Genomic DNA, 21,797 nt, shown 5'->3' with positions numbered 1-21,797 from the left:
CTTAAGAGGGAGTAAGAAAATGTGTTTATCTTGGTGTGGCTGTCTTTCCTGCATGCACTTAATGAATGGGATGAATCTGATCTAGCTTTTAAGTCTTCACAAACAGAACAGCTGGAAATCTATTCAAATGAAATGCATAAGAGAATTTAATCTATATTCAGTGTATTAAACCCATCTTTGTTTCTGTAAAGGCAAATAGTCGGTTAGGCTAGATATGATAGAAGTCAATTTTTTTTTCCCGAAATTCTTGACATAAGTTTTCAAACTGGTTGCAGTGCTTAGTTTCAATTCAGGTATCTTTATGGTTTCAGCACAATAAACCCATACGACTAAAGCAAGGGTAATTTACCATAGCCTGATATAATCAGCATGCTGTGGTTGGCTGGAGTTCAAAGCTGAACCTGATTTATCACCTTTATAGTTCCTTTTGGTCAGGGAAGTTAGCAAATACACTTGGGGAGTCAGTTATGAATGACAAGACTTTGATCAGCAGAGAAACAAATTGTTTAAGAAATAACTGTATCAGACACTCCCAGGTATCCAGTTCAGCTAGTACAAAAGCTGCAGTTTACTTATTAACCAATGTTAGTTGCTGTCTAGCGTCATATTAATCAGTGAAGGCAACCATTTTTTCCCATCACAGATCAGAAACAGTAATGTGTCTTTAATTCAGTTATGAGTTTAAAATGATGAATAGGAAACTCCTTTTCACAGAGAACCAGAAATATTTGCTATTCTTGGTGTTTGAAACTTTTGCCCATTTTACATTCTGAATTTTGGAGCAACCTTGTACAAACTTAAATGCCTTTTTTAGTGTTAAAATCCACTTTTTGAAAAGTCAGATTTACTAGGTACAACTTAGAAGTGTTTGCTTTGTTTTCAGCTGGTAAAAAAAAAGATGTATTATTCCAAGACTGTAGTCTGGAACAAGGTCATGCCTACAGGTTTGAAGAAATGTAAAATAATAGAGAAGAAAAAACTAAGAATAAACAGTACAGGAAAAATGCTCTCGTATATATATATATATATATATAGACAGAAGTGTGTTGTATGTGTGCAGTGACAAATTCTGTTAATAGAAAGTGTTTTGAAGACTGGGCACAATTTTCTTCTAAATACTCTCCCCACTACCTAAAATGTAAATTCTGTTACGGCAATGGTTCACTTGGTGTTGTTGGGTTTTTGGGGATTTATAGGCAGAGTAATTTATTGAAAGACATGGCTTTTCAGTTTGCCCGGAGTTTTGGTGTGTTGTTTTCTTTCCCTGATGATCCATCCCTCTCAGTAAGGAAATGTTTGCAGAAAATTAAAATATAACGTGAGACTGCAAGATGTACTAATTAATGTAGGGGCATCACAAGATTGCTCTCACCTCTGTCTGCTTTCCGTATCATGCTGATTACTTTATCTCCAGACAGGTAAACACAAAATTGTGCTGGCCTGAAGGCTAGAAGCCATACTTCCCTCCTCTGCTCAGACTCAATATTTGCACTATCTGAAGCTCCACAGCTTCCATATGAGTCAGAGCATTGCAGGAGATCCTTGGATCTCCCAGCACAGTGCTGTGAAATGATATAGGTAGTTTCCTTGCTAGCAATGAGCTTATGGGAGCGTGCTATATGACTCACAATTGCTCACCAAGTCTTCTTGTTCTCTCTCCTTCATTTTGTAACTTCATTCTCATGCTATTGAGGCATGAGGGAGATCACAGGCTTTGTGACTAGCGAATGTTACATACCAGAGCTTCTGCACTTCACTTGTTGATAAAACGTGATAAAACTGGCAAACTTTGAATCAGCATTTCCACGGCCAATCTAGGTTCATCTTAAGTCAACAACACAGTCAGCACTTGCCTGAAGCAGCAAAACAAGCCACTAACAAGTTGTCATGGCCTCAGTGCTTATGTACTCAGCCCCGTCGTCTTCACTTGTTTTCATGCCAACCGTTTATTTTCTTCCCATTTTCTTGGGCTAGTGTGTGGGAATGCTGAGCAGAGCAAAATGCTATTGAGCTCATTAATGCTTCCCAATGGCATGCAACCTTGAGGAGGCAATAAGGAAAATTCCTGCAGTCAGTTGCTTGCTGTCATTGGCTGGACTCCAATGAACTTGTCATCTGGAAAAGGGGAAGGCTCACTGTCCTCGGGCGAGGGGCTTTGCTGGGACCTGGCAAAGGAACAAAGACTCCACTTCATGTGGGGAGGCATGGCAAATTGACATCTTTCCCTAGGAAGTCATTTTGTCCTTTTCCTTGGGTGGCAAAATTCAGTTTTTTCCAGAAGCTTGAGCCAGCTTTGGACTAATTAAAAAGCCCTCTCAGTGTTCTAGGACAAACTAATACACACAAAAATTTTCCCATGTATTCAAACTGCTGTCCTATTTTTAATGAGTTTTGGACTCTTACATGAGAGCAGAAGATTACACAGAAGTTTAATCTAGAGGACATGCTTCTATTTAAATTTAAGACGAACAACTATGCCTTAAAGGGAACATAAAATATTATATAAAATTGCTGATAAGTTATGATTCTCTTGAGAATACAAAGTCAGAGTATGCAAGCATGACTTTCCTATTTTTTAAACTAAGGAGCTTATGGGCATTTTTTCTATCTCAAGGCATTACCTAGCCAATTAAACAAACAGGCAGACTCAGGTATCTTCTTTTTCTTTTCAGGAATTAGAAGAAGCAATAAGAACAAAGGAGAAAGAAGTAGAAAATGTAGAACAGAGTGGTCTGTCTTTGATACAGAACAAGAAGGAAGAAGTCTCTTCTGCTGTTATGAATACACTGCAAGAAATTAACCATTCCTGGGCCAATTTGGATCACATGGTAAAAGAACTATCAAGGGGCAAATTATAGTTCCAGGAATAGGGAACAGAGGAGAGGGAGAATTAGCAGTTTGCAGCTAGTGGATTTCTTCTGTATTGTAGGGGAAGAGGTTCTGAATTATGTCCCAGTTTCCGTCCATCCCCAAGTTTGTGTGTACACCCCACATAAAATGGGTATAATATTTCCTATTTCAAGGATGCTTTTAATTGTTGTAATTGAAGCTTTTTAGATGCTTCTTGATATTTAGTGGAAAGGTACCAAATGATCTGTAAGGAACATTTTCAAGCACACAGGTCTCGCAGAATAAGTAAGAGATCAGCATTAATTGTCATCATCCAAAGCTTGATCAACATCAGTCCACCTTCTCAGGAGGAATGCAGTGTGTTAGTGCTAGCCTCTCTGCTGACTTTCATAGGGTGATTTGCCTGCCTTAGGGACATGTGTTTCATAGTCCTAAGCAATTTCTCTTGATCCTGCTTTGGACCAAACTAGAATGGACTTGATATCTTCTCAGTCCCTGCCATCCTAGCTTCATAAAATCAAGCAGAAGTTTATGCTATACCCAGTGTAAGCCCAGCTGATGGTTGTGCAAAATCTGTGTTCTCCAACAGGTTTAAGATTAGGCATGTAGAACAAGTAATATCTGAGATCAAAAGGAAGGAAATAATTTAAAGAAAACTGAAATATCTTGAATGCTTTTCATTTACTTTTTTTTTTTTTTTCTGCCTCCCTCCTCCTAGGTTAGCCAATTGAAGGTGTTGTTGCAATCTGTTCTTGATCAGTGGAGCATTTACAAAGTGACTTATGAAGAACTGAATAGTTACCTGACAGAAGCCAGATATTCTTTGTCCCGGTTTTATCTTCTTACTGGTTCTTTGGAAGCTGTGAAAGTCCAAGTTGATAACCTTCAGGTGAAAAGAATACCATGCCTCTTGACATACTAAGGATGGATTCAAGGATTAATTTTGTTCTCATTGCATGGGTGCAGATAACTATACATTTTGGTTCATAAGAAATGGAAGTACAGACATACTGGAACAGTAAAATCACATGACATTAAGAGAACACTTTATCAAATAGCCATTGCATTTTTCATTTAGCAGAAAAATAAAATGGTGATAGTTGTTTTCTCTTTGGATATTTGATGCTGTTCTTTACATTTTGAGCTGTACTGTCACATCGTTAAAAGTTTTTAAATCATGCTACTGACCATTAAAACTGAAGTTGCTCACTCTGCTTCATCATGCTTCTGAGCTACTGGTGCATGTTGAGATCACATTTTAAATGGCCCCCACCCTGCCGTTGCAGTGGATTGAAGATAAAGAAAATAATGTTCCAAAAGCTAAGACACTCATGTTCAAGTGAATTTCCACTGTAAGAAAAGCATAAAATATGAGACTCCTGTCTATAATTATAAAATCATAAATCAATATTGATTGAAATAAATCAATTTAAATAATTAAATTAAAATTATTAAAATTATTGTTCTATTACATAGAATAACCTTTTATTTCAAACAAAGTTGTTGTCTTTGGAATCAAAAATAATTATGCAAACATTTCCAGATGCTTAAAGTAACAAGAACTTGTGTTGTTAGTATTTGCCAGCAAATTTAAGTTTACATTATCGTTTAAATATTTTGTGTGATTTGAAGTCCAGACATATATGAAGCCAAATTCCCTAAGCATGAACAGCACTTTTCAAACAAAGATTTAAAGAGCATCCATCAATACACTTAACAGCCACTCTTCTAGGTTTTCACATTTTATGTGTCAGAAAGGAGTCATCAGTAAACCAGTAAGTACAGAAAATGACTTTTTTGCTTATTAAGATTTAGACTATACTATTTAATCAGGTTGAGATTTGCTGGCCTGTTCAAACTGTAACAATACGCATACAAATATTTAAGGTTTAAAAAAAAGGAGCATTTTCTGTGCCAGTGTTACTTCAGACTGATAAATAAAAGAGCAAGAACCTTATTTTCAGAAGAAAGTTTTTTTTATGCTGTTACTTTTTTCATCTCATTCTAAACAGGAAAATGTTATTTATTTTCTTCCATGAGTTAACTTTTTATTTATGAAGCAGTTCCATGCACTTACTCCTCCTGTGCAAGAATAATTGAATAAGAATATAATAATTGAATAGAATAATTTCTTTTACAAGATTTTTACATATTGCGAACATATTAGGTTAAAATTTACTTTTTCCTACACCATGATATTGAATCAAATGAATCTAACAACAGTCTTTATTTTAAAAAAACTTCTGTTTAGACGAAACATGTGAAATCAAGTTTTGCGTTCATAACCTGCATGATGTAATTGATACACACTATTTCAAAATGTTTCTACATCATACGATTGTAATGCCTCATGTATCTTTTTATTATTATTATTCTGTTTTAGAGCCTACAAGATGAATTGGAAAAGCAAGAAAATAGCTTACAGAAATTTGGTTCTGTGACCAATCAGTTGTTGAAAGAATGTCACCCACCAGTGACTGAAACACTTACCAACACTTTGAAAGAAGTGAATATGAGGTAGAAAACGTCTGTGTATTGAACTTTACTGTCAGTGGTAAATTTGCATTTATCCATTGACCCAGTTGTCCATCATTTCTATTTTTGTCATGATTTATTATTTTATGGTTTTGGAGGTTTGGGGGGCGTGTGGGGGTGGGCAGGGTTATTAACTTTGCAGAGGGCTGGAGCAGAACTGTCTCATTTGCTACTAATGATAAATGAAACATCATTTTCTCCAGCAAAGTATTTGGACATTACTGTCAGTAGTTTCGCTCCATGCATGGCTGCCAACGAAGATTCATAAATACCATGCTGGAAAATAATACTGCACTTAAAATGCGAGAATCCTGTCTGAAAATTTTGTTTGCTATGCATGCACCAGGTTCCCCAGATTTTACGTTGCTATTTCTAGTTGTAGGAAGGGAATGATAGGCCAGAAGTTCTAAGCCTTCACCAGTAGCTTGGCAAATAGCTTCCCCAGCTTTGAATACTGGCCAGAACTAGTGTAAGGGTTTACTCAGAGAAGCTACAGAAAGGCAGGATACAAAAGCAAAAACTAGTTTGGTGGAAGTTGGGGGTTTTTTTGAAAACACAATCATGCCAAATTTCTTTTAATCTGTGGTCCATCCTGTCCTAGAATCTGGAAGTGGAAGAAGGGATTATTCACCCCATTTCAAAAAAGTTACTGTAGGATTTAACAGTTTCAATGATGACTGACAGAATTTTCACTTCACCATTTTTATAATATAATAATAATTGAAAAATATTGTGGTTTCCTTTAGTACAGAAATAATGAGGCAATTTGATAAATACCAGCACATTTGAGAAAGTACATATTTCTGGTTGCCATTAGAGCTGAGAATTCAAAGGGCAGTTAGATATTTATTTGGATAATAAAAATATAAGGAGTTTTAATAGGTCTGGGAGATTTTAGAAGGGAGTTATGCAGAGCTTTATGACTTCAAATATTCTGTCAGGGTTTGGGAGGAAATTACAGCAGAAGAAATGGTTTCTTGTTTACACCTGGTTTGGACCTCTTAGGCCCTTGCAGGAATCTCATACTGGTAGTTCATCATCAGTCATGGATGCTCTGTGCAGTGAACCAAAGTGTGCTAAGTGGAAATAGCAGGAGGTTCACTCCACAAGGTGCACTCCAGCTCTGACCTCAAGCATTAATATACAGCATCCAGGATGTATCACAGATCAGACCTGCTGTGACAGGTCAGAACAGCCTGTCAGCATATGTCTTGGATTCCTTGGTTTTTTCCCCAGATGTCTGAATCTTGATTATGACCAAATTTCTTAAAAGCCAAAAGACCATGGGAAATGGCAGAGAGGAAGAAGGGCAGGGATAGTTCTTGTGGACTCCAAGGCTTCGATCATTCCTCCAATCTCTTCACCAGGTGGAACAACCTTCTGCAGGAGATTGCAGAGCGGCTGCGTGCCAGTAAGGGCCTCCTCCAGCTGTGGCAGAGGTACAAGGACTGTTACCAGCAATGCTCTTCCACTGTCCGTCAGCGGGAAGACCAGGCCAATGAGCTCCTGAAGACTGCCACCAACAAAGACTTTGCTGATGATGAAGTTACTACTTGGATTCAGGACTGCAATGTATGTTCAGTTAAGCTTTGCAGTTTTTCACGGCTCTGTGCGCTAAAAATCACAAGAGGCTCTCCATTACTAAACTCTATACTTGGTCTATTGGAAACTTGCGTACAAACACATTTCTTTTTAGTGATGCATCTCAGGCACAGGAGAGACAGCTTTATGTCTGCTACCCAGATCTCATGAGTTTCTCATACTGTTCCTGTGATCCCTCCATTACTTGTTGTGGCGTTGTTTCAGAAGCTTGTATCTGAAGTCATCTCCCTGGAGAAGGTGGATAATTTATATAAGTTGATTCATTCTTAAGTCCCTGCTTATCAAAGGGATTCTTGCTTGGGAAAATATCTCTACCAAATCTATTGAGTTCCTTATAATAGAAAGGAACACAAGGTCCTTTGACTATATTCCCACCAGTCAAGGCTGTTCAATTCTGAATGAAAAGAGACTGTGTATGTTCTGGGGATGTCTTTATCCTTCCTTATGGAAGGACACCATTCACTCTGAAACTTTGAGATTCTTCCTTTTTCAAGACTGTATCTCAAGGCAGCAGGATAGTTTATCTCCTATCTGTGGTTACATTTTGCTTCTTTGGAGCTTAAGTTAATGTTAAGTGTCATTGACATAAAACGTTAATTGTCTTAGTGTAAGCAAAACAATTGCAAGGAGAAAAATTAATACATTAATGAGCTTTTTGAGCATTTGCTGCCATAGTCATCTGGATTGGCAATTCAAATTGTTCAGTTCAAATAATTTCTTCATTTCCTGATGTCCCATTCTTTAACCATTATGTTAGGCCATTTACAAAAGTTATTTTTTCATCCCTTCTGGTAATTCATAGCAGGAAAAAAACGGAGGTCTCGTCAGACCTGAATTGACCTACAGTGAGGGCTACCACTGCTTAGGACCAGCGTGTCAGTAGATTCAAAACGTTTGTTTCAACAAGTATTGCCTCATCATTAACTCAGGCTTGCTCAGAGGTAGCTGAGCAGTCGCCACTTTTCTGTTCCTCTGTGCACAGGTACTTTGACACATTTTTTTTATTCTGCTCATTATTTCCTTTTCATACAGTGTGAGTGGATACTTTGGCATTGAAATACAGTAGTAAATGTAAGTTTTTCATACAGTGGTGGAGTTCGGTCATTTCATTCTTCCTTTAAATCAGGGGAGGATGACATCAGTAGAGTGTCAGGTTAACTATTCATATCTTTATTCAATGTGTTGCCACAGGATGTACTCACAGATTTGAAGACAGCACAGGAGTCACTGGTTGTTCTTCAAGAACTGGGAGAAGAGCTAAAAAGCCAGGTGGAGGCTTCAGCCGCAGCTGCCATACAGTCTGATCACCTTTCTCTGAACCAGAATCTGTCAACCCTGGAACAGGCTCTCCGCAAGCAACAGGCTGTACTTCAGGTGTATAGAGAATGTTTTCAGTCCTTGAATCTGATCATCCTGTGGTACCTGAAAACACATAAATTACCTAAAACTGCCTGGGAAAAGAGGGTGGTGTTACCTGTTCGTCAGCATTTCCTAGACTTCCCTGCAAGCCAAAACTGAGATTAGAAAATACACTCAAGTCCAGCATAGAGACCTTCTAAGAAGGTCCAAATTCTGGGGAAAGGATAGCAAACCTCATGGAGGAAAGCGTCTATCTGGAATGCCAAGGGCACCATGCTTTCTTCAGACAGCAATAGTGCTAACAGCTGGATCCACAGCTACTGCTCCCCAGAAGACAACCTCTCTTCCCAGCTAGTTCTTTAGCAGTAAAACAAATGAGAGGTTCTGAATAATTGTGTAGAATTGATTTTTACAGTGCCTATTAATGTTAGTGACCAGGCTGACACCTACCGTCTGTGTCAAACCCTGTTCAGTAGATGATGCTAATTGCTTGTGTAACCAGGTACTAAAGAGCAACAAAGTGGCAGAATGTGTTCCATAGGAAAGTATATGGTGAGAAAGCAACAAAGTTAGTGGGTTCTGTTTGGGTGGCAAGAGGATTTACCCAAGAAATCCAGCATTGTCTAGAATGTGCTTATAACATCACTGTGCTCTAAGGAGACAAAACGTAAGAGGAGTTTTTAATTTAAAATTGCAATAATAGCAACTAGTGGTTCTCTCTGCTGACAATAAATTAAACAGAGGAATTAGTTTCATAAAAGAAAGGTAGAGAAGGTTATCTATTTCAAGGCAAGGAGATATTTTGTTGAAGTGTTGCGTTTTTGCTATGATCAAAAATCCTCTGTTCTAACCTAAAAAAAAAACTGCAATAATTCCACAGTCTGTGAGCAAAGCAGCAGTTACACTTGCTCCTAGCCTGTACGGCTGTTTGCAGATCTCTAATGAGAATAACCAGGAGTGTAACACCAATATGGATGCTATGGGCCGAAGTTCTTAAACTGTGGGTTTCTATTCAAGGCTGGAGTGCTGGACTATCAAACCTTTGCCAAGAGCCTGCAAGTCCTTGAGGCCTGGATAACAGAAGCAGAAGAAATATTGAAAGGACAGGATCCCAGTCACTCATCTGATCTCTCAGCAATACAGAGTAGAATGGAGGAACTCAAGGTGACTAATAAACACAGAAAGTGTTGAATTTTTTCTGTTGGCCTTGTTATTTGTAATACAGGGTATGCACAAATATCGTACATGCATTCTGTACATGTTAAAGAACTGTCACTCATGCAAAGTGTAAGAGTGAGAATTTAGAAGTTTGATGGCTGTCAAGGAGTGATTGTCCATGTTACTTTGCCCCTGAATAAAGAAGAAAAGGAAAGCCAAACTGTTTAGAAATCAAATCAAAATGGGAATGGAAATTTTAGCAGTTTTTGGAGATTTCCTTCATCTTGTTTCCTCTTGACTTTTTTTGAATTTATGCAATTCGTGTCTCAGTGGTATTTAGTTTAGGGATGAAGTCATCTATTCATTTTGGGTATCCTGATATACTGAAGAAACATTCATACTGTGTACTGTGTGATCTCCATTTGAGCTCTTTCACTCTTTCTTTTTGTGAGGGCTTTTTTTCCCCTCTTCTTTCAGAGGTCCTGACAGGAAGTTGATTAACTTTGCCATCTGGGCTGTTTTTGTCATTTTAATCTTCAATTATTTTTCTATCAGGATTAATTATACACATAATTACACTTTGGGCATACTAAAACCCAGGACATTTTCCTAACGTAGTGAATTGGATATTTCTGTACTGCAAAACAAAAAAAATAAAAATAAAAAGTTGAATAAGTTCAATGGGAATGTGCCAGCCTAACATTCAGGCTAAGAAACAAGGAAAAAGGCTCACTTTTCTGACAATATATACATATAGTTTCAAACACTAGCCTACTTTTGCAGCTCTGAGTGGTAAATCCCCGATTCAGCAAAACACTTCAGTGCAATTTGAGTTTACTTCTCTGTGCGCGTTTAAACATGAGCATAAATCTTCTCCTGCTCTGGGACCAGAGGCTGAAAATGAAATGCAGTTTTCCCTGGCATAGGGATTGCTTGCCACTTGGTGGCAACCAAGACCGTTCCCAATTTAACTGAGTGCTAGTTCATAATTTTGCAGTCTGTAATAGTGTAATTACTGAACTTCCTAGTTATCACTGTTATTGTTTGTTGCAGAGTCAGATGTTGAAGTTCAGCAGCATGGCCCCGGATTTGGACCGTCTTAATGAGCTGGGTTACAGGCTTCCTCTGAATGATAAAGAAATCAAAAGGATGCAGAACCTGAACAGACATTGGTCTCTGATCTCATCTCAGACTACAGAGAGATTCAGGTGGGGATAGTTTAAGATTGTTTTATAGTTTTCTTAGATTACAAGAGCTAGAAAGTATACCTTTTACAGAATATAAAAAACATTTTAGATATTTCATTAACCAAAGCCCCTTTTCTTTGGTGTACTTATAAGTAAGAGAGAAGCCAGTGAGTTGAGATGTTGGGTTTGCCTCACATGAACAGAATTTGAAATGAGGAAGACTGCCACTTTTCAAAATATTGACTAAACAAATTGAATGAGGCAGCTGAGTGGGAAAAGTGTTACCATCTGTTTTGGAATTCTGCTGGAAAGTTATTGCAAGACTCTTAACGCTGTGTGTGAGAGGAGGAGACCTTACCTGAATGCATCTGTCTTTCTTTCAGTAAGCTGCAGTCTTTCTTGCTGCAGCAGCAGACCTTCTTGGAGAAATGTGAGACTTGGATGGATTTATTAGTTCAGACTGAGCAGAAGCTGGCGGCAGAGATTTCAGGAAATTACCAGAGCCTTTTAGAGCAACAGAGGGCACATGAGGCAAGTCATCATGTGTATTTATACATACTTACAACACATACTGTTTATACATAAATGGAATGCACATTCTTTTGTGGAGTAATAAAATAATATGCCTTGAATTGAATTACATTTGCGTGCACCATCTGAAGATATCTTAACTTAAAAACAGAAGCATGCAAATACGTCAGTAACACCCAGTTTGGGGGAGGACTTGAGTATCTGTCTGCATTTGTGTATAATGTATCAGTACGCTTATGACTGCTTGTGTCCTGAATTTAGTCTACTTCAGATTGGTTTGTACCAAGGAAATCAAAGGTTTTATTGGTCTTCCTGTAGAACCTAACTATTCTCATGCAGTTTGGCCTTTGTCTTCAGTCCTAACTGGACAAAATCTCTGTTTTTTCAGTTTATTCTGATTTTGTTTGTTTGTTTGTTATTAAATTGCCAACATATACAGCATCTGAAGAGCATGTTAAAGGAAGACTCTTCTGTCAAATACTGAGTTATATAACTCATCATGGGACCTCCATTTGGTAACATTTCCTTGGAGAACAAACTGATTTGATCTTTGCTGTATGCTGGAGTCATTTGTCTGTAACAAATCAAGAAATAGCCCAGCTTTTGGTGCAGGGAAAAACTGATTCAGAGTTTTTACTAGAGGATGCCTTTATGATTCTTCAGTGAAGTCAAGTGTTGCACATTTTTTCTCCACCCATATTGTTATTGCCAAGAATCCTGGTAAAGATCAAGTAAGACAAGTCAATTTTCATACCAAAGCTCCCATGTGGCCACAGTAGTTTCAGTTCCCACAACTTTTTCAGCTGACCTACCCAGAGATTCAGGCCAGATCATAGGGAAAGTCATGTCTTCCCCCTGCTCTTGCCTTATATCTCACAGCACAGTGTTTGGATGAATGTCTGACAGCAGAATGTAATCACAACTGATTTTACTTGCTTTAGCATACATTTGCTTTACCACTTAACTGTCTTTGCCTTTACAAATGTCATCCATTTCATCTCCTCTTGGTGCTGCCAGCATTAACTGGACAGTGTCTTTGTAAGTTGAGACATCTCAGGTCTTTGAGATTTGAATGTCCAGAAATCATTACTAAATGGATAATTTCCTACTGTTGTTGCATCCAGTCATAGATACAATTTTTTGAAAGGGGTTAACGGCAATCTTCTTGAATTCACTTGTCATGAGATCTCAGCTTAATTCTCTCCTGAAACCTTGGTCTGAGCAGTTAGCTCAGATGAGTATTACTCAGGCACTCTGTTGAAGCTCTTTTTATTACAGCTATGAAGTCATCTCTCAGAATTTAGACAACTAATACCTGATTTTCTAAATGTTGTAAACTATATCTTTTTTTTACCTAAAGCTTTCTGGCATTTTATATAATCTATACGTATTCAGTACTCAATGTTCTTTGCAGTGCTTCCTGATACCTATGAAGAATTTTCTTTCCACTCCTCGCAGATGAAAGGGTCAAATCTAAACTTCTTGAGATGAATTTCCAGATTGTTTGGCTTTGTATTTTTGAAGATAATGAGAAAATATTCTGTTTCCACATGCATTCCCAGAATGGATATTGAAATGCCGCCAGCTCTGTTACCAGCTTTCCAGTGCTGACTCATAATTTTGCTGGTGTTTATTCAAAGAGGACGCTAGCTACCTCAGTGGCCTTATTTAGAAATAACTTCCCAGCGAAATTTTACAAACCAGCAACACGGAGGTGATAGCTTTTTCAGATATCATGCACTAACACTGGCATCTGCATCAGTCTGTCAGGAAGATCTTGCAGTCGTTCTTGTGCAATTCTCCAGATATCCACTTGCAAGCCTGGTACATTGCTTGGGACTCCTGTGCAGTGGGAATGCACCAAGACAAGCATTTGAGAAAGTGCTGGCAGGGGAAGGGGAAGTTCCTTGCCAACTCAATTACTGAATTTTTTTCCAGTGTGCTGGTATTGTGCATTCCAACATGTGCCCTCCTTTCCTCCTCCTTTGAATTCCTATTTCTGCGATTCATAGTGATCTACCTATGAGAAGAAATTGGGGATGCAAGTGGTCCCACATAACAGAGTATTCCTCTTGTGTACAGAGACAGTGTACGTGCGGGGAGCCAGGGGAATTTGACAGAAATGTCTCTGCTTTGGGGTAGGGCTTGAACACCTCCACTCTAAGCAGAGTTCCTCATGCTTGATAAACTTTTGTTTCACCTGTCCTCTTAAAAAAAATATTAAAATCATCACTTTTGGCGGGGTTGGTTTTGTTGGGTTTCGGTGGGTTTTTTTAACCAGTTGAGTACTGTTTACTCTCAATCTGTCAACAATGCTGGTTTGCCTCCTGTGCTTCACCCATGCCCCCCTAACTTGACAGAAGTAGATGTGACAGGAAGTAAAATTTCTGCTTTCTTGGTCAGCTTTCTGAAATTCCCAACCCTACAGTGTTGTGGTTTTGTTCATGAGATAATAGAGCAATTAGTTTCCCTCTGGTTCAGGCTCAGTCATTCATAAGAGCCTAGGTATTCAAACAACACTATCAAATACTTCTGCAAGGAAATTAGACAACACGGTTCCTTTCTATGTGAAAATTTATGACCTGGGTAACATTTTCAAAATTAACTCAGTGATTCAGAGAGGCAAAATCTGATTTTAAAAAATTAGTCATCACCTAGAAGTCGTAAGGTACATATAATGTGCTTGAGAGATTTAACTGTGCAGGTGCCAGTGGGTATTTTGCTGGCAGTTGCAGATGCGGGAATTGATACATCACAATTTGAGCTCGTGGGAAGCCATATAGCAGGGGTGTAATCCAGATTTGGGGAATAGTGGCTCTCAGTTCAGGCAAGGGTGAACTTCTATCAACTGCAAACGCCATCACTAGCAAAAGAAAAAGCACCCAAAATCTCAAGCTTCGTACCAGTATACTTTCTCTTTTAATCTCTCTGAAAACTTTTTGAACATGGAGTGGGTCCAGTCCTGAGCTGATGCCTGGATGTATTTTCATCAACATAAGAATATTCCTGAACAGCTTCATCTAGAGACGTGGTCCATTACTAAATGAAAAGATGATTTTAAAAATAAATTGAAGTAGGATATATTTAAGTCATCTTTGCTTAAGTAGTACTTGGGTAATTTTTTGTCTTTAATATTTAAGTAATAAGGGAGTTTTAAAAGTATTGTGAAAGTTTATTGTGACTGATGGGGAAAATTGGAAAATAAATCGGAAAAACTGGAAGTGGAGAATTAATTTCTAGCTCCTACACATGGCTGACCATTTCTTTTAAAGTTCTATTGGCAGTGTAAAATTGTATTAAAAGTTGTGTATCACACAATCTATGCATAAGTTCAATTTAACAAGGCAAAGGACTATAATATTCTTAAACATGTCAGAAAATAAACAGTGACCTTTCTGTCCATGCAATAAATACCCTATCTGGATTTTGCTGTAAATTATAGTGCCAGTCACACAATTGTACTCAGAAACATAAAACCTAGCTCCTATTCATATTATTTAGCTTTTTAATAGTTTTTCTTTTTTTTTTAAATCTCAAGAAACTAATAATAATCACTAGCAGCAGGAAGTAGCTCCACAATGAGATTTTTAAATGTGTTTCTATTTAAGTTCATGAAAAAATTCCCATTGGATTAATTTGAAATGAGATTAAATACGCAAAAATTCATTTTTACCAGTGCATACAGATAGAATTAAAACGTAAGATCTTGTTTTAACATCCTTGTCTCCTGTACAACAGCTATTCCAGGCAGAGATGTTCAGCCGCCAGCAGATTTTGCATTCGATTATCTCTGATGGGCAGCACCTCCTAGAACAAGGACAGGTGGATGACAGGTAGACATTCCTGTGTTGTTGCTGCTGCTGGTGGTTATGTGAAGTAATACTTAGACTAGTGGGGGACTTCTGAACAGAGAAAGTAGCAGATGTCAGTGTTCAGATCATGCTCTTCTGAGGCAGGAGTTACTATCACTGTGGTTAAGTTATTAATTAGCCAGTTCTTAAATAAGACAGTGTTCTTTAGGATGCTATGGGGTATGTGAATGTGTGAATGCATTTGGGAATACAACAGCCTTGAGGCTGCTTCTCTGACAAAGATTTGTCTTGGATTGTCAAGCATGTTACGTATATGTCTATTTTGATGTACTTTCAAAATGTCACTTTCACCAAAGGAGCCTGCAGTAACATATTTAGTGAGTTACACTTGATTTATGCCAGCTGGTGATTTGCCTCTACCAAGAGGATTCCCTACTACCATTTAAGAACACCTGCAACCTAAATGGGATGGAATAGGAATTCATTGCTGTCTGAGATTTTATTTTAAATGCTTGTCATCAAATGAATGAGAATCAGTGAAACACCAATGGCTTCACACTTGTGCATATGCATTGACTTTGCTATGGGTATCATGGTCCTAAGATGAACTCTATATTGGGATGTGAGAATTTCGTTAATGCTATCTGGGGGTGAACTGTGAAATCTCCATGATTTACCATGAATTTGACTAATCCAAACTGGCAAAACTTGTGGGTTTTCTTTGTATATTTCTGGGGAGAAGGTAGAAGAGTTTTGTGTGTTAAAGGTTTGGGGGTTTTAAGGTCTCAATAATTGGAGCCCTTTGATTCTGCCAGTACATGAAGTGTGAAGGTCTCATCCTTAGTCAGCTATCATGAGACTTCAGTGCTTTTCTCCTAGTGTTTCGTAAATGACAGCCAGAAAGCATCTTCCCTTTCCCTTCAGTTTATTTTGTTAAACAAATAAATCAAAGTGTGAAGGTTACTATGTATTTTACTTATTTATCTATTTATAATAGGGATGAATTTAATCTGAAGCTGACTCTTCTAAGTAATCAATGGCAAGGAGTAATTCGCCGGGCACAGCAGAGGAGGGGGATCATTGACAGCCAGATTCACCAGTGGCAACGCTACAGGGAGATGGCAGAGAAGCTGCGCAAGTGGCTGGTGGAAATATCCTTTCAGGCAGTGAGTGGGCTGGGCAATGCTCCTATCCCATTGCAGCAAGCCAGAGCACTACTGGATGAAGTGCAGGTATGTCCAGTGTGTTTGAAGAAAGAGAAAAAAAAATCCCCACCTTTTTTATAGCCTTCATCATTCAAAACATTCTTTAAAAATGTATTGGATTCAGACTATCTGCTTTGCAGAAAGCAATACTGGATGTTAGTTCTTCTTTGGAACTGGCATAGCCTCAGAAGCAGCAGTGTGGTGGAAACGAAGTTGGAGTTCATAAAGAACACGCAGCGGAGAACTTACTGGGCCCTCTCTCTTGAGCCTTGTTTGCTTCTATTTTTGCTTTGTAGCTAACATCACACTGAAACTGTCTTGAAAAAAACAACGATTTTCTGTTTGAGGAATGCATTCTAGCTAATAAAGAAAGATACCTTGAGTGTCCATCTTCATGTGAGCTTAACAGTATCTAGCAGCTTGGTGTCTTCAAGATTTTTGGCTGGAAGATACATATAATAATAAAGCTTATAAACATAGTAGGCTCTAGAGGAAATATTTCTCTTTAAGAGCAATTGAGATGCTGCTATATATGAGGAGAAAGAAGTCTTTCATGTCTCTATTTCCTTGGAGAAATTTTCTAATGGTCTGCTGCAGTAAACAATTGTGAAAATGTTAGGATAAAGCATTTGGGCAGTAGCTCATGCTTAGGCCAAGGTATGCAATCAATTAAAGTATGGGCTTAAGAATGAATTATACTGAATTGCTAATTGTAACTAAAAAGACAAAGCTGACAGAAAACTGTTAATATTTTCAGCTTAAAGAAAAAGTTCTCCTAAGGCAGCAAGGGAGTTATATCCTCACTGTGGAAGCTGGGAAGCAACTGCTGCTCTCTGCTGACAGTGGAGCTGAGGCAGCCCTCCAGACAGAGCTTACTGAAATTCAGGAGCGCTGGAAGATAGTTAGCACCCAACTGGAGCAACAAAAGAAAGAGCTTGCTTTACTACTGAAAGTAAGTGTGTGATTTCTTCTGTACTTCTGCAGGTACTTCAATCTGACCTGAGTTTGCAGTATCCCCAACCACTTTTTTTTTTTCTGGAGATTAATGCACCTGAATTGAGCTTTTGTCAGAGAACAGTGGCGTGTTTAATACAGGCATTAAAGAAAGGAACGGGAAAATAATTTTGGCAGGGAGACGCTTTCTGAAAGGATGGAGCTGGATCTAGACAACATAGTAATAACATGAAGCTTTGGCTTTTGTATTTCTAGTAGCAGAGACCTACACATAAAAAATTTGACACAGTTGTACACATGACTCGAGCTCTGAGGCTATGAGTATTATTTAGAGGGGGATTTCAGGGCATGTTATTATTATGAAAAAGTTTTCACTGTTTAGTGGTTAGTTAGGCAAATCAACTGACATAAGTATAATCCAGATCTGAATTGAAGTCTAATAAACATTCTGCCTTCAGGACTGGGAAAAATCCGAAAAGGGCATAGGAGACTCCCTGGAAAAGCTAAGATCATTCAAAAAAAATCTTTCTCAGCCTTTGCCAGAACACCATGATGAGTTGCATGCTGAGCAGATTCGTTGCAAGGTAAAGCACTTGTTCTCTGTTGACTCTTCTATCATCTTCACCTGCCTTTGTGCAGTAACCTCTTCCACTGTTAATAGGCTTCACGTTACTGACTGTGCAAACCGGTTGGCCATCCCTGTGACAAGAAACTATCCATGTAACATTTGGACAGCATAATACCTGAGTGATCTCACTATAATGCAAATCCTGCAGGGTAAATATAGATCTGAACAAAGTGAGATCAGAACAGGATCTGAAAAGTACTGTAGAAGCACTAAATAGTGGTGTGTTTTAATTATAGAAATTCTAACTTCAAATTTAAACTCATGGTATCGAAACTGTTGGTTTAGTGCTTTTTATTTGAGGTGAGATTACTGTGGGGGATCTTAGATAACACTTTTGTGCTATATTCTTTGCAGTTTAGAAATGGATTACAACTTGAAAATATTTTCAATACAGAGAAGTCCAAAGCAATACTTGGAATTCTCAAATACCTTTGAACTTTGGAGAGATTTGAGTAGTATATTAGTTTGTGACTACTTATTACAAGACTGACGTATCATTCTCTGTTGGGGAGTTACCTCTCATAACCCTGAAAATACCAGTACATATGGGGTTGGTGTTTTCTTTTTTCTTTTAAACGGGGCTGAAACAGTCCACTTGAAATGGTGGGTCTGCTCAGATATGACTTTAATTCAGTGGGATGACAATGCTTGTCTTCATGCTTCATCAACGCATTCAAATTTTTATTTGTCAGTAAACTGGTCCTTTTTCCTTGTGCACTTCTTTTAAGGAGTTAGAGAATGCTGTTGAAGGATGGACAGATGACCTCGCACACCTCTCTCTGCTGAAGGACACCCTGTCTATATATATCAGTGCAGATGATATCTCAATCCTCAGTGAGCGCATAGAGCTTCTGCACAGACAGTGGGAGGAGCTGTGCCACCAGGCAAGTAGAGTACTGAGCGCTGGTGTGACTATGCAGGCTACTGAAGTGTTGGGAGAAAAACTGAGTGCAAGTGGCAGCTTTTAGAAAAGATGCATGTAGGCACACTCAGATTCAGACCTGAACTCTTGCTGAATCAGGAAAAACATCCGTTGAAATGCTTCCTTCTGCTAGTGTTTCTAGAACTTTGTCATGGCCATGAGGTCATATTTAAGCAGCCTTGAAAAAACAACAAAAAAGTTACAGTGTGTGTGCTGTGGGGCTGTGGCTGGCTGGGGAAAACACAAAAGTAATACAGTTTACTGTGCTTTGGTGGAGGAGCTGCGCTCAGAAAGGATGTCTCCTCCCCGCTCAACATTACTGTATTGTACCCTCAGTTCTGCTGATAGCTTCTGATTCTTCAGACATTGGTGTCTGCATTTCTCTTAGTCTGATGGTGACTTGCTTGGCTGCGAAATGAGCTGACGAGTACTGTTTGATTTTTTGGGTGCATCATGCTATTAGTGTGTTTCTAGCCTCCATTTTGCACTTAGAAATCCAGGTAGTGGGGTCTCCCTCACCCAGCTTTTCAGATTATCTTAATGTTATTTCTGTGGTTCATCAGAGATTGCAGTCCAGATATACTGGGACTAACTTTGAAATGGTTACCTCGTGTAATTTACCTGTGAAGGCTTCAAAAGCATACCCAAAGTAGGAAAAATGCTTCACAGTTAACAGCACAGAACTCATTATGAGTTAGTTGCATTTGAATGAGCCAATGTAGATACATCTAAACTACAGTGTAGTCACTGCATGTATGTTTATGGTAAAGGAGGGAGCCAAGTAAAGAAGTTTTGTCTTAGTTTTGTGCATACTGAATGTTTCAGGATGTAACCTAGTGCAACACTTTGTTCAACTGTTGCTTATTTCCTGAAAGCTGCCATCAAGTTTAGAACCGCAAAAAGGAAATGTGAGATCATGTGTATGCCCCTGTTAAACCTAACAAGGTAGTTAAAGAACACATCACTTCTGTTTATGAAAAAGCAGATGCAGTCTTCATCTTCTCAGCTGAAATGCTGATATAAAGTCAGAAACAACGCAGATTACAATGGGGAGGAAGTAAGTAGTTGTACAAAGGTCTGAAACTGGAGAGATGACTTTGCTGCTCACCCTCTGCTGCTATTTTGATTTCAATGTCCTTCTTTGTCTATTACTATTCATAGTCTGAGATGGTACCACTGCTATAGCAATTTCTTAAACGTAGCAATGTTTTCATTCCTCCTGTATGAACTACAGCATTTGCCTGCTTGATGTTTTATGCCTATTCTTTCTTGTCAGGGCACACCTCAGTCCTTTGGAATCTCTCAAGGTGTCATGCCTATTCAGGAGAAAGAGTTGTCTATGAAATGAGTGTACCGGGACTCATGTAGAAAATTGTTTATGCAAAATTTACTGTATCTTTGATTTAGTTTTCTACTTACAAATCACACTCATGAACAAATTACAGTCTTTTGGAGTTTGGCCTATGCTATGTATGTATCTATTTTTTTGCTTTGGTCAAGCATTTATATCTTCCTTTTTTATTTAATCTCTTAGACTAAAAAGAAACTATTAATATACTTTATAACATTTTATAAGTAAGCAAAAATTGTAATAAAATTTATTTTTTATCTTCTAATGAAACTTTTGGGTTAGAGGCATTATAAAACAAGATATTGACAGGCTACTGAGCATAACGCTTGGATGCCTCTGTCTATGCATAGGATGTAGCTAACAGGAAACCTGAGATTAATGCTTACCTCTAAACTCACAGAGAGTCACACACAGTTTTTGCAGTACAACTCCAGTTTGTTTCAATGGCAAGTGAGTGGCTGGAGCACTTTTGCAGGGCCAGAGGAGTTTACATCAAGACACAAAGTGTTTCAAGCATCTCTTAAATACGTCTACTATTATGTTTTTATTTACTCTCCGCAAATGTTTTAAGGTGTCCTCACGTCGACAACAAGTTAGTGAGAGACTGAATGAGTGGGCTGTCTTCAGTGAGAAGAACAAGGAGCTCTGTGAGTGGCTGACACAAATGGAAAGTAAAGTTTCTCAAAATGGCGACATCCTCATAGAAGAAATGATTGAGAAACTTAAAAAGGTATAGTGCAGGGCATGTACACTTACATACTGTTCTTTAACTGCTTACTTGTTTTGTGTTGCAAAGAGGATACTGAATTAGCTGAAATGGAGGTTTTGTGTGGTTTATGTTCTCTTGCAATGCAGCATTTTCCTGTCTTTCCTGAGGTAGGACCTCCCAGGATACTAGAAAATTAAGTGAATGCAAAGTCAAAGGCATCTGAATGCTTTACTAAATATCCAATCAGAATTGCCTGTGATGAGTTTAACTAGAGCAGCTACAATTTTAGAAGGCATTGTGTTTTGTTTCGGGTTTGGTTTTTTTTTTTTTCTATTCTTCTGATAAAGTTGTTCGTGGTTATACCTCTAATATTTAAGAGGTTGTCTCTCCACTGTACCAATCACCAAAGAAGAACATTCGCTTGTATTTTTGTATGGTTGCTGTAGTAGTGCAGAGCAGAGTGTATTCAAAATAAGTACCCCGACTTCTGATTGCTCTTTATTATCCAGGATTATCAAGAGGAAATTGCTGTAGCCCAGAAGAACAAAATCCAGCTCCAGCAAATGGGAGAGCGACTTGCTAAAGCCAGCCATGAGAGTAAGGCATCAGAGATTGAGTACAAACTCGGCAAGATTAATGACAGGTGGCAACATCTTCTAGATCTTATTGCAGCCAGGTAAAACAGTTGTTTTGTTTCTAAGTGCTACATGGGACAGATTAATATGCTGATTGTCATGAATTTAAAATCTTGTTATTGTCTGCCTTTTCAGCATTAACTGTGAAATGAGTTTATTCTTAACCATCAACACATTTCTGTGAAATTCAACTTCCTGTTTTACTTTACAGTACCTGACATCATTTCTTCAAGAAGAGTCAATTCAAAACATTGTCTGCTAGAACGACATAGATCAGTTGCAGTCAGATTTATTGAGACTTGCTCCAGTACCGTTTTGCTTCAAATGAGTGCTTAAAACTGGGTGAAAATGTAGTTTTT

General features: G+C 38.3%; 1 protein-coding gene and 1 long non-coding RNA gene across 14 annotated transcripts in view; one reads left to right on the top strand and one right to left on the bottom strand.

Moving 5' to 3' along the window:
* SYNE1 (spectrin repeat containing nuclear envelope protein 1) overlaps positions 1-21,797 on the top strand; it is a 321,099-nt gene that overhangs the window by 259,115 nt on the left and 40,187 nt on the right. For 9 of the 13 annotated variants that reach the window (XM_069787028.1, XM_069787027.1, XM_069787033.1 and 6 more), the window contains 13 exons: positions 2,673-2,828; positions 3,569-3,739; positions 5,234-5,367; positions 6,753-6,957; positions 8,179-8,361; positions 9,364-9,510; positions 10,558-10,712; positions 11,075-11,222; positions 14,961-15,055; positions 16,032-16,266; positions 16,997-17,191; positions 17,652-17,777; positions 18,550-18,866. In XM_069787028.1, the coding sequence (XP_069643129.1) occupies positions 2,673-2,828; positions 3,569-3,739; positions 5,234-5,367; positions 6,753-6,957; positions 8,179-8,361; positions 9,364-9,510; positions 10,558-10,712; positions 11,075-11,222; positions 14,961-15,055; positions 16,032-16,266; positions 16,997-17,191; positions 17,652-17,777; positions 18,550-18,789 (2,190 nt within the window). In that variant the 3' untranslated portion in view covers positions 18,790-18,866. Of the gene's footprint in view, positions 1-2,672; positions 2,829-3,568; positions 3,740-5,233; positions 5,368-6,752; positions 6,958-8,178; positions 8,362-9,363; positions 9,511-10,557; positions 10,713-11,074; positions 11,223-14,960; positions 15,056-16,031; positions 16,267-16,996; positions 17,192-17,651; positions 17,778-18,549; positions 18,867-20,633; positions 20,825-21,312; positions 21,480-21,797 lie in introns of those variants that run through there. The other 4 variants (XM_069787039.1, XM_069787032.1, XM_069787036.1 and 1 more) reach the window with 4 other exon arrangements.
* Positions 6,869-15,031, bottom strand: LOC138686069 (uncharacterized). Its single transcript, XR_011325386.1, has 4 exons — positions 14,896-15,031; positions 11,050-11,195; positions 8,190-8,409; positions 6,869-6,999 (listed from the first exon to the last, which is right to left on the bottom strand). It is a non-coding gene; the product is annotated as an uncharacterized lncRNA (long non-coding RNA).

The sequence above is a fragment of the Haliaeetus albicilla genome, chromosome 7 (assembly GCF_947461875.1).
Source record: "Haliaeetus albicilla chromosome 7, bHalAlb1.1, whole genome shotgun sequence".
Classification (NCBI taxonomy): domain Eukaryota; kingdom Metazoa; phylum Chordata; class Aves; order Accipitriformes; family Accipitridae; genus Haliaeetus; species Haliaeetus albicilla.
The sequence above is the reverse complement of the archived record's forward strand: the minus strand, read 5'-3'. Positions and strand labels throughout refer to the sequence as shown.